We start from the raw sequence: 17,156 nt of genomic DNA, 5'->3' as shown, positions 1-17,156 counted from the left end.
AGAGAAACAAGACAAGGCAAGAGATAATTAACATAGACCCTGATGTACCTCAAATATATATATATATATATATTGCTTAATACAAGGAAAACAATTTAGGATCCATTCACTTTTGGTAACAACAATCTTACATTTAATTGTAAATAAATACTCTCTCCTTCCCTCAGAATAATTAAGTGGAAATAAGAAAGCAATTCAGAAGTTAATGCCACCTCTACTCACGTAGTACCTAGCTTTTGCTGCTACTTCACTGAAGGTGAAAACAGGAAAACTTGGTAAGTATGAGTCTTGCTATGCAGAAAGTGTCACATATTTGTACACAACACTGCACGGCACTGCAGAACCACAGAAGTCTTTGAGCTGGAAGGGATCTTTGAAAGCCATCTGGTCCAACTCCCCTGCAATGAACAGGGACACCTACAGCTGCATCAGGAGCTCAGAATCCTGTCCAGACTTAGGTTGAATGTCTCCAGCGACAGGGCTTCAACCACCTCTCCAGACAAATAAGATGGCTCTTCCTTATTTAGAAATGTTGATCCACTGTGTCCCAGTAACAATGATTTCAGTCATATATACTGAGTAGATTTACATTTTGTTTTGCTGCTAGACAAAGCTATGCTTAAAAAGGACTGCAATGATCAATGACAAAAGAATGAGAACATGCTGAGAATACGCAGAATAAATATATTATTTTTAAAACAACTCAGTTGTCATTAAAAAATTAGCAAGTCTTAGTGGTTGCAGAAGATAAAAGTAAAACATGGAATCACCAAGGTTGGAAAAGACCTCCAAGATCATCCAATCCAACTGTCCACCTATCACCAATAGCTCTCACTAAACCATGTCCCTCAACACAACGTCCGAACGTTCCTTGAACACCTCCAGGGTCGGTGACTCCACCGCCTTCCTGGGCAGCCCATTCCAATGCCTGACCACTCTTTTGTACAAGTAGCATTTCCTAGGAGCCCAGTTTCCCATTTAGAATGGAAATTTGAGTAATTTATACTGTACTTTATTAATTTTCTGAAAATTTCAACTTGGACAACTACTTGTTTAGGTCTATTCACCTGAACTCAAGAACAGACATTAATTTAATTAATACTTCTTAACATTCTAATTGGAATGGGCATTGTATTTAAATAACAGAGCAATTACTTTTTAATTTAGAGGACAGAAAATAAGGCAGCTAGCACCGACTGCTGCAGACACTTGTGCTAGAACAGTAAATTACAACCTAGTTTTCTGCTACAAGCACTTCTTAACTGTTTCTAATTTTACTTCAATAAAACATACAGTTGTCTTTGCTGCCATCCACTAGTAACAACTTCTGCCTTACGACCTGTTCTATTCTGCCTTTGGGCAAAGTCAGGGAGACTTCTGTCATGAATTTTAACCAGAGCATTTAAAGACGTAAAACAGTAACTTCTCTCCTATGCTTCTCTGATTGTCCTTTTCTGTTCCCTGAGCAGCCTTCCCAAGTTACATGCTTCTGACAGGTAAAAGCAGATTTCCCTCTTCCTGCCTGAATATCCCTTACCCATACGCCTGCTCTGTTTCATGCATTTCTTACCTCCTTTGCTGTTACGCAGAAATATGAATAAAGAACTAGGAACAATAACAGGTAAGATTTCACATTCTCTTCTCATTTTGTGTGATAAACTCATACCACACTTTTAAATTTGTTCCTTGCATTTCAATTTTTCATCCACAAAACGCTCCTTTAGATAACTAACTTTGCTATTCAGCGTTTTCTTTGTCTACACCAATATCTTTGTGTAGAATTTTATCTTCAGTACTTCTGAAGTTCATATATTTGACAAGGTCTTCTATTTCGCATGGTTGAGTACACCAGAGTTTCCGATTAAGGTTCGTGGCCAGAAGCAACAACTAGCAAAATGTCTGGGGATAAAAAGATACTCACAGAAGTATTAGCCTTACATGAACGCAGATGACCCTAACTGCAATTCTACCTCTACTCCTTCAGTTTGGGCATCTGCACTTTCCTTTTCATTGAATCACACAGACATCTGGCTATTCATTTTATACAGAGCAGAGATCTGGTGGACCTTGAAAGTTCAATGCTGAAGATAGAGGAAAAGAAATTTATGTATATAGTTTTTCCAAATCTTTTTCCTGAAAGCATTATTTCCAACATACAGCACTGTCTTTCTACTCACTTGGTACTTACTTTATTTACAGGAAAATAACTCTTCAAATAAGCAAAGGCACTGCATATGCTAGATGACATTGTTGGCTTTGCTTATGACACCTGAATTGAATTTTCACAGTCAATGAAGCAGCAGCACAGAAGTATGTCTTTTCAACACTCCTTCTGGGGTAATCACCCTTCCCAGTTACCAGTGCATGTCCCGAATCTCCTCTCACATAATCTTTCCCCACACCTTCCCAATCATTTAATATTGCTACATTTTTTTTCAACCACTCAACGTCATCCTAGGTCCACTGTGAGAGAAGTTGCACCTTCCTGGATTTGTCATGGCATCCTACCTGATTCAGTCTACCAAATGACCCACAGGTTGGGAACAGGTCTTTCCAGCAGGCAACATCTCCAGCTGCCCACTGAGCAGCAGCATTCTTGCTGCCCCTACCTGCTACGATCTGAAGTGCTATTTTTGCCTGCAGAAGAAGCTGGGAAGATGGCCATAGGGCAGATTTATGCACCATAAGGATTCAGTTCCAAGTGAATTTCAGTAAAAATTCCCAGCTGTTTGCTTAGGCTGCTGTATGATTTCTAGGAAAGACTATCATGGAAATTCTGGAGCCTAAAACAGCCTAAGAGAAGAATTTATGTAAAATAACTAAATCACCCCCTCTGAAACCCCTCTGAACTATGTCACTGTGTAAGAAATTTTTTTGGCATTCTTCTATCCAATAATCGATGCTTAACCATATCCCACTTCTCTGCTGCTCCTGGGTTGGCTTTGCAGAGGACTGCCATGGAACAAATGAAGCAGTGGACAACTTTAACAAGCTCTGCTATTCTGTTTAATTCCCAGTGGTCTGAGTACACATTGAGGTCAACATAAAAATCTGAGCGGGTCATATATCCGTGCCCTTTCATGCATAAGCTAGAATCAGCAACTTGAAAGATACCCCACTAGCAAAGTGAAAACGATGCAGGAGGCCTGCTGAGGTAACAAAATAAAGGCAGAGGAAACAAGCTGAGCTGCAAAGTCCCAGCAACCCAAGCTGCCTCCAGCACTAAAGACTGCACCACAAAGCATTTTTAAGAGAAAAAAAAAATACACAGCTTTTATTCTAAGCTAGCTTTTCTGCCCAAGGTTAATTACATTCCAGATATCCTCTTTCCTTGAATTTTCTTATTTCATTCTTTGCTTTTTAACTACAAATAATCCATTTTATCCAGAAATTGTGTCAGAATGTGCAAACCTGATTATACTTCACTAGTTTTCCAGCACAAAAGAATCACCTAAAGATTAACATATATAAAACAACAGCTAGAAATCTTCAACTGATGACCATGCAGATTCAGAATGAATCTCCAAATCAGCCACACGCCAATGACTGCTGGAACACAGGGCCAGCACACGTCATACACACATGGAGACCATCAAACTTGCAACTATCAAGCATGGACTCCACAAAAATAATTACCCATTCGTTTTCACCATACTTGTTTATAAAAACTTATCATAAGGAAATAAGTGGCTTCGTTCAAGTAGGCTTAGAAGAACCACATAAGTACTTTTCTACTGCAAGTGAGCGTTAATACAATAACTGCAGACTTACCTTAACTTTAAGCACAGAAGAAAACATTTTAGCATCTTCAGACACTCCTCCAATGTACATTTTTTTGGTAAAGACAGGCGCATGATCGTTTTCATCCTTCACTTCAATGAACACTTTGGCTGTATTACCTAGAACCGGGAAAGAAAAGCACAGTTAGACCATTAGGCAGTCAATCTTTATCACCTATTGGAGCTCACGAGTTTACAGCCCAAGTGGATCTTGTGAAAAATGTGCATGAATGACATTGTAGAAATAAATACTTAAGAAATAGTAACACATCTGCTATTAAAAACATGGATTTGAAGGACGCCAAGGAGTTTCATGCTTTTACCCCCAACCCTTGCCATCTTTCCTTACAGAAAAGAAGTGTACACCTGCATTTTGCTACTATGGCTGTATGAATTTGCATGTAGGCAGAAGGCTGCCATGGCTTTCTTCAGAAAGCAAACTACCGGGGAGGAACAGAAGAAAAGACTTGTAACTAATTTTTCAAATGAACAGAAAAGCAGAAGACAGAACAGCATACCTCAGTAACACAGTACATTCCTGCTCACAGTACATTCTCACAAGAGTTATAAAGAGGTAACGAACACGCAACACATACTAATAACTAAGCTATGAAGAAAAGCTTGTCTTTTCCACTTCAGGTGCAACTTGCTTCATATATTCTAATTCATACTACCTTCCACACAGTTACTTAATGAGGGGTTCTGCAGCACTGTCTGTAAGTCCCAGAGGACCAACATGATATTGAACGTGGCAAGTCAATACAGCTCCATCTACACCTGCCTAAGTATTAGAGGCTCAACACATCTTCAAGAAAAGAAATACAGCTGTTAAATAGTTACTGCTCCAATGTTAAACAATAAACATCTCTTTCCTCTTGTAAGGAAAAATGGACCAGCAAGAACTATGGACCTGCTGCAAAGAAAGGTTCAACTGCGCAGCGATCGATATCAAGATTTGTTTGCCTCTTTCAGAATTGTGTAATCCAGGAAGAATGCTGGAAATGATGGCATCCAGTTTATTAAAACCACATTTTCAAGCGACAAATTGAGTCATTTCAGAGTTGACTTTGCCAGCCTCTCCCAGTGCCAGTGTAATTTAGATGCTGCACAGGTGCCATGCTGATTAGTTTCCAGAAGCAGGCTCATTTAGAAAGAGCTTAGTGCCTCTCTGGCTGGGGGAGAACTTCTTATACCCAGCCTATATCTCAGACCGCCCACGCCATCCAAAACGTTGCAGGTGACGGGTCCTGCTGATGGAAAACAAATATGGAGTTCATAACATCAGTGGGAATCTGAGAAAACTGCTTAGAATGTCATCAGCTGCAATAGCATGTAAAGAAGAAAAAAGAAAGGATGAAAAGAAGAAAAAAGGGAAATGACATTTCCACAGACAAATAATGGTTTTTGCACTTGCCACACTGATCTGCACAAATGGTTAAACTACTTGTAGGTGCTTCTACACCAAGCCACAAGGAAAAATGACTTCACATGAAACTCTCTCTTTAAACTCACAAAAAAAAGCCACAGGCCAACAAAAAGATTTAAGCATCTGAACATGCATAATGTTGAGATAGTGATCTATCTGTAATCATGTTCAGTTTGCTTGTTTTCAAAGAACGCTTCCATATTATTTATTATAGTGAAGAAAAATGTCCGTCCAAGAGCTGTTTTAAGACTGCATGAGAATCTGATCTTGGTTTAAAACTGCAGCCCCATCGAGACGAAGGCAATTTCAGCAGGATCACAGCACTGCATGCAGTGACCTTGCCCTGCTGAGCTAATAAACAGTTCCATCAATGGCTGGCACCAATTTTCTACTGTAAGGAAGAGCCCAACTGCATCCCATTCAGTGCTGCTAGGAGTACTATTTGCTAATCCACACTAGCTCTCCATAATGCCCATCAAATATCTTCTGTAAAGGGCTCTCAAGTGGCATCATCTTAAGCTGGTTTTGGTGAGGAGGCTGAGCCTTGTGCAAAGTTTGCTTTGCAATTTGCTCAAAACCATTTGTTTAATTTGCTAGTAGTTCTCCAAGCTGCCAAAATGCTGATTTGTTCAGCAATGGTTGAACACTTTGAAAATGAGAACATTATTACACAAAGCAAATGAAATACTCTGCATTTTTCCAGACTGACATTAGTATCACTGGTGTTGAATTAAACATACACGCTCTATCTTAGAGCTGCTAACATAGAATCATAGAACCCTTAGAGCTGGAAAGGACTTTCAAAGGTCATCTAGTCCAACTCCCCTGCAATGAACATTGACATCAGGTTGTGCAGCCTTGCTGTGGAAGTTTCCAGGGATAGGGCATCCACCACATCTCTGGGCAGCCTGTGCCAGTGCTTATATCTCATTCCTTCTGGCAGATGAACAGGAACATGATGGCAGTGAACTCTGCATATCCTGTGCCTTCAGTCTGATTCCAGCCTGCAGCTGGCCGCAGTGAGTGACAAGCAGCCAGCTGCAGAGGTTGCTGTATTCTCTAGGCTTATTCTAGGAATAAGCCTAGAAGAAGCCCACATTAGAATCCCTGATCAGAAATAGAGCCATGCCTGTGAAGGCAGTGCCCGAGTCTCAGTGATGGTGATGCCCCAGCTGTGCCGCTCCATCCTGTTGGATATCCCTGCAGACCTGAAGGTCAGCCAGCCCATGAGGGACATTTCTGCACCATCACCTCCTGCAAGGTCTCCTGTGTCTCATCCATCCTCTCTCTTCTATACCGCACTGTGAGAACTGCAGTGTGCCAAGGACACGGATCTGCAGCTGCTTTTCAGACGCACTCAGCTTTTAAGCACCTAACATACTGCATGCACTACTCCAAGTGAGCAATCTTTCCCCAGGGCAGAAGATGAGGCTTCTGGGTTCTTTCAGCTTAAGGAGAGTAAAAGCATCCAGAAAAGCTGCTCTAAAGGGAGCCTGATGAACCTCTTCAGAGATAAAGCTCGTGTATCCAGAAAGGCTAACTTCAGAAGCAAAAACAGCAGCTCTAGGGAGATGGTCAGAACCAAACCACTGTGTGCTAACACTTACAGATGTTCTTTCCAAACACGGTTGCAGAAATCTCTTTTCTACTACCACTGCTTACTTCAGTGGTTTAATACAGTGCCTGTTTCATGTCAACCCATAGTTTCTGGCTAGACCACAGAAATTAAGCTGAACTAAAGCAACACTATTTCAACAACGGGACAGCAGAAGGTGGCCGAACTCCGATGTGAGTGCTACCAGATTTGTTTCACACCATGCTTTCACCAAGGGTATGACACTGGTCTACCACCACGTGCCTGCCAAAACAGCAAGCTGATACATTTGCTATCCATTCACCACAAATATTAACACAGAAACCCTGCAAAACATCTGGGGAAACCACCCCAGAGATGCATGGCAGAGGAGGCAGATTTGCAGTCCTTTGGGCTGCAGAAAGTGATCTGCCCATCTGTCACAGCTCCCACCTTTGGTCATGCGCATGGCTCGCACAACACGTAACGTAGTACTTAGCAAAGCTGACTGACATGAGAACACCTTGGAAGTGCATTATCCTCCCAGCTGGCCTAACACTTTTGAGGTATCTTACCTCTTCACTTTCTGGATCCTACTTCTAAGTTGATTTTTAAGAAGAATGTGTGCTGCTCTGAGTTCTGCTGCAGCCCTCGGAGTTAGGAGGGATAGCTTCAGCTCTCCCTCAGCCCTGCAGCAGGCTGGAGGCAGACACAAAGAGGGAACTAACAATATCTGAGAAAGAAATTTGCTTACCAAGAAAGTGCCAGCGCAACCGTAGAAAGAGCGGATTCTGTTGTTTGCTGTTTGTTTTTATTGTCAATAATAAAACAGCAAAATCACCACATGGTTCTTGCATCTCTAGGAACCTGTAATATGTACCTGCTGTTCTTCCTCTCCCTACAAACTGAGGCCAATTAGATCAGCAGGAGGACAGGCAGAAATGAAAAAGGGGATGTGGAAGGGACTACAAATGACACCACGAGCTTCCAGATGAAGATGTAGGAGACAAGATCAGGGATGGAGGGCAGAGCTCTGCCACACGTCCAAGTCCATGCCACGAGAAACCTCCCTTTCCCCTCCCATCATGAGAATACTGCTTACTGAAGAGGCAGTCTTAGAGACAACGTGAATGTGAACAGGCAACGTGTGCAGAATAGCAACCTGAAGCCAACAACACTGCCTTCTGGTCTCCTCAACAACCGATTGAGCCAGAAGCTCAGGTGACATCTCCTGAAGACAAGCACTTCAGACAGCGCTCTGCCAGCTGGTACCACCTTTCCCTCATAGGGCTAATTGTTGAACAGTCTGTTTGCATGCACGTCCGTTTGCAGACAGACACTGGCACAGCCTCAAGTACCTGGCTGAGCAGCCACAGAGGACAGGTAAAGCTGTGCCCAGATGGCAGCGGTAACTCAAGGTGAGACAGCAAACGACACACGTGCATACCTGGGGAATGAAAAGTGCTTTTCTCAGATGCTGGAAACTGGAAACAATGGAAAATGTCAGGCTGCTGCATCTCTTCTGTGCTCTCTTGGATTTGAGAGGCCCTTTTGTCCATGGCGTTCAAAAGCAAACACATTCTGGCTCTGCTGTATAGCTCTTATTCCATATCAAAGCGTGAAGACCTGCTATCTCCCATCACGGTTCACATTTTGTGTCTGGCACAGGGACCAGCATGTCCCTGCTCACAAATGCTTTGATTTTTAAAACTGGGACCACGATTACTTCGGTGATAAAACCCCTTTCCTATCTTTATAGGTCTCCACTGCTCTTTCTCAGAGCATTTGGGCAGCACTCCCTCTTCTCTCATCACTCTGCTTTCCCCTGTCTGCTCCCATCCCTTCCTCCTCACCAGTTGTCCTGAGCACTTTTCCTCCTGGTATTAAACTTCAGGACAGTGAAGCGCTGATGAAAACTCCCCAAAAGCCAACTGCTCAAATGAAAAAAAATATGATGCTTAGTCTGCTCTTAGTCAAGAAGTACTTTTTGTTCAGTGCGTAGTAAAGTACACTGATATCAAATATGGAGGTTGGAGGCCCTGCCTGTGGCAGGGGGGATAGAACTTGATGACCCTTTGGGTCCCTTCCAACCCAAGCCATTCTGGGATTCTATGATACCTTCCCTTCTCACTACTTCACACCTCTTCTTTGGATTGAAGTGCTGCTCACCCTGGGATTAATGACGAAGCAGTGCCTTCACAGTGCAGAACACATCCCACCACACAAAGCTCTGTGCTGCTCCCTTTATGTAGATGTTCTCCCATTTCTCATCCTACCCAGTGAGGGAAAACTGAAAGCTTCTAGCTGGAAGCTAATGACCACGATCCTCATTTGTCTCACAGTATGCTGTGAGCCTACAGTTTACAGACAATCTAAGCAGCAAAGAGCAGACACAAAAAAACCCAGCTACTAAATTAAACTGAAATGATGAAGTTCATTAATACTTGAGGTTACCAAGGGTTCAGCATCATCAGATGCCAACTCCTCCGGCCAGAATTTCAACTTTTTAATTTTACTATCATCAGAAGAGCTGACATTTCATCCATTCAAATGAAATATAAAAGCACTGTAATTTCACATTATGAAGTTTCAGTGAAAGTTACTCATTTAAGAAGCTCAATTTCGCTAAATCTGAGAGCGTGATTTTGCATGATTAAATATCATCAAAAAAGAAAATGGAAAGACTACTACAAATGTGGGAATCAAACCAAGAGGTCGAGGAGTATCCATTACAAAGACCTAGGTAATTTAGTTAGTCAGATACTTGTAAAGTGTTTTAGGAAAACATCATCTACCAAATTCTTTAGCTGTCTATTCATCAGACTGTGGACTGACAATTTAATATATGATATTTACTTGTGGATATCCCAGTATGTACGGCAAGTGCGTGTCTGTTTCAACTGAAAAAACATAAGCACTGGCCATTACCAGTTACCATTACCACTACCAGTTACCATTACCATTATGTCCCTGAATATAATAACTCAGCCATCACCTTTCTCGAGCTGCTGCACAGGAAGGAGCACTGATCCCACGCAGACCACGAATGGGAGGAGGGACACAGTTGTACTGCATTGTAGGGAAATGCAGCTTTCCCAGACCTCCCCCAGGCACAAAGTGATGAGGTCAGCTGATGCTGGCACTCTCTTTCTCTCCCTCTCCTGATATGTCATCAGTGGTGGATTAACAGCATACAGGACCTTACATTCCTGTTAATGTGATTCAACTTTTGACCATGGAATAATCCTGATGTACTGTGCCACAAACGCATGTGTACAATCTCTGTTATGGAAGAAGATATATCTATCAAAATATGTTTTCATCTTCCAAAAGTCTTCTGCTGGTAGCACAGGGAGTTGTGACAAGCCTGACAAAGGTATTTTAACTGCAATGCCTCATATGATGTCTCAGGTCATACTGTATTATCACAGTTTCAAAGCACATACTCAAATATTGGGGTCTGTTATCATCACAAAATGGCCTGGGTTGAAATAGACCTTTAAGATCATCTAGTTTCAAACCCCCTGCTATGTGCAGGGTCGCCAACCGCCAGACCAGGCTGCCCAGAGCCACATCCAGCTTGGCCTTGAATGCCACCAGGGGTGGGGCATCCACAACCTCCTTGAGCAACCTGTTCAGTGCGTCACCACCCTCTGGGTGAAATACTTCTTCCTAACATCCAACCTAAACCTCCCCTGTCTCAATTTAAAACCATTCCCCTTGTCCTATCACCATCCACCCTCATAAACAGCCATTTCCCCTCCTGTTTATATGTTCCCTTCAAGTATTGGAAGGTCGCAATGAGGTCTCCCCATAGCCTTCTCTTCTCCAAGCTAAAAAAGCCCAGTTCCCCCAGCTTTTCTTCGCAGGAGAGGTGCTCCAGCCCTCTGATCATCATACTAATCTCAGTAACTTAAAAAAAAAAAAATGGCAAGAGAATTATTGTTAGCTACCAAATTCTATATTGCAAGCAGATTTTCCAGTAATATATTACTGGAAAAAAAAGCACTGCACCCCATTTTAAATTTTATCTCCTGAATTATAATCTCTAATTTGTACACTATACTTTCACAAATGTGCAACAAACCAGCACAGAAGTAAACTGGAGATGGGTTTCCTAATACTTATGGCTATTCATTAGAACAACGATTAGAAGACTAATTACAGAACAGGACAGCAGAATCAGCTAAGCATGGCCCTTCCTCTGCGACTCAGCAACTATTAATTCCGCGGATCACAACCCTTGGGGTGGGAAAGACCATCTGCCATGGGACAGCGCGGTCACCTTTGACAGCAGCGGGTGGCACTTGGGCTCCCTTCCTGGCAAAGCACTGACCAAAGAGCTGACACAGCTGCAGAGTGGAAGAGAGTGCTCACCTTGTACCTGAGGCATAACTTGCCTGATGCTCCCTGTTCCTCAGGGCAGGCAGAAAGGTGACAGACCAATGCTAGTGACCCCTAGGGAGTCCTCTGCTCGCATGAGGGGGAATGCAATGAGGGGGTACAGCGGACAGCAGCACAAATGGCTTGAAATAGACTTACAGTCAGTTTCCAGTGAAATGAGAACGCAGCATTCTCATAGCCTTTAAATAATGTTCAACCCCTTGCTACCTTAGAGGAGTTTCTCTATTTGACATTCCCATGCCCTGGGTTTACTGCCACCCGGACCATGATGGCCCTTAGCTAGAGATCATAAAATACAGCAAAAAGAAATAAAGACAAATATTGCATATGTAAAAAGCTTGTAATGTGAAAACGCTTGTTTTTTTTAGTACAAGCTATTAATGCTTTTGTAATTAGAGCTCAAACACGGCTTAAACAGGAAGGCGTAAAAGATGGGATGAGATACTAAATGAGACATGTTCGAAGTCAGACTGCCCAGGCCTTTTCCTTACAGGAAGCACAACATCATCTCCAAAAATCCCTTTGAAGTCATTCAACCAAAAAAAATCATTAAAAGGAGAAAAAAAATCTCTCACTTGGAGAGAACCAAAATAAAACAGTTGGCAAACACAACTCCTTTGTGCCTGGAGGCTCTGCAAAGAAACTTTCTGCCACAGACCATCCTTGTCTCCAGTTTGCTCTCAGATGGGGTTGCAAGAAGCTCCCCGAGTACCCCCAAGAGGTGCTTAGGACATCTTGTTCTTCCTGCCACCCTTGCTGCCTATCCATCCCATATTCCTCTCTGTAGAGTCCTTGCATTTGCTGCCTTCCATCACTCTCCTGTGCCTTGTGCTCAGTTTATTCCGAATTTACACATCCCCACACACACAGGTTCCCAGCCCATCCGGGAGAACAGTTTGCACTTGGGCTGCATAATGTATTTATGAAAAACTGTCACATTCTATCATGGAAAACTCTAATTACACTGAAAACGTTTGATCTGTGTCATCAGCTCGCTGTTTGTATACAAATACGAGCCCTACCTGGGTCTGTGAGATCTCTGTCTAATACAGATGTGCTTTGGGAGGATCTAACCCAAGAGTTATCATGTAGAGAACAAGAACAGAGATCCACAAATGCACACTCCGCCTTTCACAAACCATCATCACTGCTCAATTTTTGAGAACACAACAGTAGCGAGTGTACAGTTAATGATATTGCAAAAACTTAAGAAAAGATACATTAAAAAGATACTCAACACTAAGGATTTTTAAACTTACTTTTGGATGGGACACGCAGGTTGGATCGTACCACTTGTAACGAGTCTGCCTGAACTCGAAGTTCATAACTTGTCACTCTTTCATAATCCAGAGGCTTTTTAACGGAGATCACGCCTGTTCTGTTATTAATAGCAAACACATCTGAAAGCCAGCAAAAAAGGGAAATTTTGTTAATGACAAAATGTTTCTATTTTGTGACGTCACTGCTTTGACACCACCTCCAGGCAGCATGCTAGAGCTAGGGTACATACTGTCCCCAGTGGAGGAGACTCACATTGGACATGGAAACGATCTTACACTGTTAATAAAGAGATACTGTAAGGGTACAAAACTTCCCAACAGAGAAGGCTAAGTGCAAGCTCTATGTAAAGTAACTTCACTGCTTTTTAAGGAGCAAAGACTGCTCCTGCACCTGTTTTTGTATGTGGCTGGACAGGCTTGATAGCAGCAGCAGGAACAATCTCTCCTGCTTGTATTGATGAGGTGGGACCTCACTTCAGCAGCTTTTCTGCTAATCATTGTTTCTTGAAAACTTCTGATGCATGCACTATGCTCAGCACACTCACTTAGGTTGAATTACTAGTACTTACCCTCTTCATTTCCTGACACTATTGAATATACGATAGTTTGGTTCAAGGCAGCTGCCATCACCACAGTGACCACAGTTCCTTTTGGTGCACTTTCACTTACTGGGGGGGGTCTGCAGAAATGAACAGAAGTATTTGTGTTATCCTCCCATTGCCTGAACAGCAGAATACTGACAAACTCACTCTTCAGTTAGCATTTTCAACCATCCATTATGCTGCCACAGAAGGATGATCTGCATTAAGGAAGGTTTAACCCCTGTCTTCCGCAAATGCAGAAACTCAAGCGTGGGCCAACCAACAAAAGGTGTGAGTATAAAGATATAACAGTCATTTGATATGAGAAATGAAAACCAGGAGATAACAAGTAAGAAATAACAGAAACACAAGAACCATCACACCCTGATAAACTGCAAGTAAAACCTTAGTCGGTAACAGCTCTTTCATTACACTCACCTTTACTGAGAAAACTGTAATCTACCAGAAATATGTGTAGGAAAATTCCTACATGAGAAACCCTCTTTAAAATGTGAACAGTGAGTATTGAAAAGCCACCTTCATGGGAACTTCCACTCTTCAGAAGGAGCTGGAAGTTGCTCTAATCACTCATTTCCTGTCATAAAAGCCAAGATGCTTTCAGAAAATTAACTGCAATCCAAGCGTATAGATGTGTCTTTTAATTGTTTTGTAAATTGGATTTCATTCACTGAGCACTGAGGTGTGAAAAGAGAAAAAAGACTGTGCTACTAACATTTATCTCATCCTCTTCATATCCCCCAGACACTGCAAACTGACGAACTCATGTTGTATGAAAACAATGAGCATCCTCCCAAAACACATCTAAGTTACTTCTCTCCCTTTCCTGTTCAAATGTTATGTCTCGTCGGAAAATGTGATGAGTAACACTCTGAGATGCTGTTTCCTCCAGGAAACCACGATTACTTCCAGATAAATGAAGAGTTTGTTTGTGCTAATGAATTCTCACATGGCAGAAGTATTTCAGTTTTGAATTCTCCTCCAGAATTCTGGACAGACTCTGTACCTCCGCTAGTTTCAGAGCATATTTAAAGCAACCCTTTCAACCTCCTCCAAGTATTACTGGAACACCTCATCTCGCCCCGTACCTTTCCATTCCAAGAGCAGTAAGTTGGGTTCCCAGTTTGCAATTCAAACTGTTGAATCAAGCCTACACTTCACCTACACACATCAAGAGACCAGTCTGTCCCTCCTTACAGACTTTTCCTTTGGGATGAACTCACCGCAGGTCCAATTTCTACACTTGACTGCTCCTGCCCCAGATTACACTATCCATAAAGAAGATGCCAAAGGCAAACCATATCCGTGACCCACAGGGCTATGATGTGCTCTTTCTTCCCTTGTGACATCTTCCATTGCTTTATCTCCTTCATTTGTTTTGTCAGTGTAGAGGGCCTAAGTCCTCTTTAATTCAATCACTATACCTTCTTCAACATGCTGGGATACCAATTCTTCTGAGATGCCTTCCAATACACAAGTAAGGGGGCAAAATTTACTTCTAGGGTGAGCCACACTTGTACCAAAACACTGGCCCTTCGACGCTTTTGCGAAAAAGATTATGGGATACTTGCTTTTACTCACTGACACACAGAGCAGATCACCCTGGCTCCTATTCTTCTGCCTCAAATGTGCTGTCAGCAGTAGAATTCATTATTGGTGCCTGATTTATTAAGCTACAGAACTAGTGTTACATGGTGCCTATTAATGCGCATTTTACAAATGCACAGGTTAATCTTAGAGAAAAAAAAGTTATCAAATCTGAAACCATTTCAAGCTGTAGCATTTTTTTTTTTTTTTTAATAAAGACATCCACAATGCAGGAAAATAAAGATCGTATGCTATATTACTTTTACTTTTTCTCCTAGGGCACTTAATTCGAACAAAAACCCTACAGCTATGTATGTACAAAACCCACAATTCATCTGAAGCACATCTTCAGTATATTCTTTTACTAGAAATGGCCTTGTAGCTTCCCCTGTGACACAGCTGAATTTAATGAATTGACAAATCAATATTTATTAGGAAACAGTTTTTGTGCTCACTATGAGAGGCCATGGACAGAGTGGACAGAAAACTGCCATGGTAATTGTATTGATTTCATCTCCCTAATTAACTAAGGTGATAGAGTTCAGAAGGAGCAACGCATCAGCTTAATTCAAACATACAGCCCAGCTCTTAACACCTTGCTGAATTGTAGTGATGTGAACCAGTGAAAGACAAAGGTGTTCAACCGACAATATATGCTTTTTTATCCTGTACTACAAGCTCTAACAAGCTTTCTTAGGAGATAAGCTCATCATCTAGTATTTCTTCTGTAACTGTCACAGCAACATCTAAGTTGGATGACATTCATCTTAGTGCTTTGACAGAAATAATAAATACCATCTTGCTAGCATGCAGGATGGGATGACTCCAACTGAGGTGCAGTGGAAACTCTGTAGGGTCCTTGGTCTCAACAAGATGCCACTCCACTGCCCAAGCCGTACCCAATGAGCCGCAGTAGGAGAAGAGGGCATAAAGGTAGCAGAGCAAACAACAGAGCAGCCTCAAGGTTTGTGCCATGCTAAGCTAAGGTTGGATTTGGAAAGAATAAAGCACCTTCAAACTGGTCAAAAATTGATGCTTAATAATATGCCTTCTATGCTTTTAGTTATCCTGAACAAACTTAAGAACAGCCTATACTTACATTCTCTCTTTAAGGCCTCTACAGCATCATTTGCTGCTTATGTGTCATAAACTGTCCCTCAAAAATCCAACAAAAACAAAACAGAAAAAAGACAAAATGGCATGTAATATAACAAAAAGAAGATTAGTTATAAAGAAAGGCACAGAAAAATGTAGGAAAAGATGTACATGAGTTGTAAAAAGGTAACGACTTTAAATTTGCTACATCTCAATTATTGTTATCGTGGATCAGAGGAGAAAATGGAGACAGAATACATACTAAATACAAGTAAGGTATATTTTTTAAACCCCGGAGTGAAATTTAAACTTTTCCTCATTTTCTCTTTGCTGAACAAGTCAGACTCTCGTTCATTTTTCAATTTGTCTGCTATCCAGTGTGCTTTAAATGCACCATGAAATTTTTCTATCTCCAAAAGCATGAACATGAGATTTAATCAAAAATTAAATTTAAAACCAGCAAACCCAATAATAAATTGGAAAATTGGTTTAGTACTGAAGTTTAATAGCATGATGTGTACACACGCTGCATTGGACACATCAGCTGACTGTTCTGTGAATTTTATTTTAGTTCATGGAGGTCCACAGGCATAGCTCAGGAGGCATTTTTAACTTTAATTTTATAATTACATTACTAACATTCTTAGTTCAACTTGATTAAAATGTCATTTTGACCTCTCCTTGTAAAATAATCTCCCTATCTCATCTTACATTACAGTTTCTGGAAACGTTTTGGCCTTAGCTACTTTTAACACTCAGTGGCATTTCACACCTGAAGCTTTCTGGCCACTGCACTCGCTCCTGCACAGACCTTCATCTTACTCCTCATGGGAAGCAATTTCATTTGGCTTTTTGTCTGCCTGATGTTTTGCATTACAGAGAAATTATGTAAGTCATAAAAAAAAACCCGTATTTCTCCAGAGAAAGGTCAAGTGTAGACAGAGCAATAAATGCTCCAAAATGAGGTGAGCTAAAAGTGAAATTAAATGGAAACCGAGATAGCCGAGAACAAATTGACAACAGAAATGCTTGAAATACGCCTCACTGTGTAGTTGAGTTTTAAACAAATGTTTTTTTAAAAAGAGTTTAACTTGTGAAGCACTGGTGATAATTACAGAAACAAGAAAGCAAGTAGTAAATGGCACCTCCTCTTGTTTCACCAACATTTAGGCTACCTTGGCTTCCCCCTAAGGTGAAGGATCTAGGCACATTTCCGAGCTGCAATGGCATTCTCATTGTCCAGTCTGTGCAGCTCCAACAAGCTGAAGGGTTTGACAGAGACTGTGAGTCTTCTTCTCTGGAAAAAGAGTCTTTTGTTCTTAATTAGATGCACCTACCAAGCAGTGCGTGTTCAAAGTGTGCTGAGAAGGATCACGCGTTCCTCACTGTACTTAACATCCTCACTTTCTGCCT

The 17,156-nt window shown here is 41.6% G+C and overlaps 1 protein-coding gene across 8 annotated transcripts in view; it reads right to left on the bottom strand.

Annotated features, from left to right (window-relative positions):
* The window catches only part of PCDH15 (protocadherin related 15), a 990,968-nt gene that overhangs the window by 58,125 nt on the left and 915,687 nt on the right, over window positions 1-17,156 (bottom strand). For all 8 annotated transcript variants that reach the window (XM_046942815.1, XM_046942814.1, XM_046942813.1 and 5 more), the window contains 3 exons: window positions 13,032-13,141; window positions 12,442-12,582; window positions 3,772-3,899 (listed from right to left, as the gene is read on the bottom strand). In XM_046942815.1, coding sequence (XP_046798771.1) covers window positions 3,772-3,899; window positions 12,442-12,582; window positions 13,032-13,141 — 379 coding nt within the window. The remainder of the gene's footprint in view (window positions 1-3,771; window positions 3,900-12,441; window positions 12,583-13,031; window positions 13,142-17,156) is intronic.

This window comes from Gallus gallus, chromosome 6 (assembly GCF_016699485.2).
Source record: "Gallus gallus isolate bGalGal1 chromosome 6, bGalGal1.mat.broiler.GRCg7b, whole genome shotgun sequence".
Taxonomy (NCBI): Eukaryota; Metazoa; Chordata; class Aves; order Galliformes; family Phasianidae; genus Gallus; species Gallus gallus.
The sequence above is the reverse complement of the archived record's forward strand: the minus strand, read 5'-3'. Positions and strand labels throughout refer to the sequence as shown.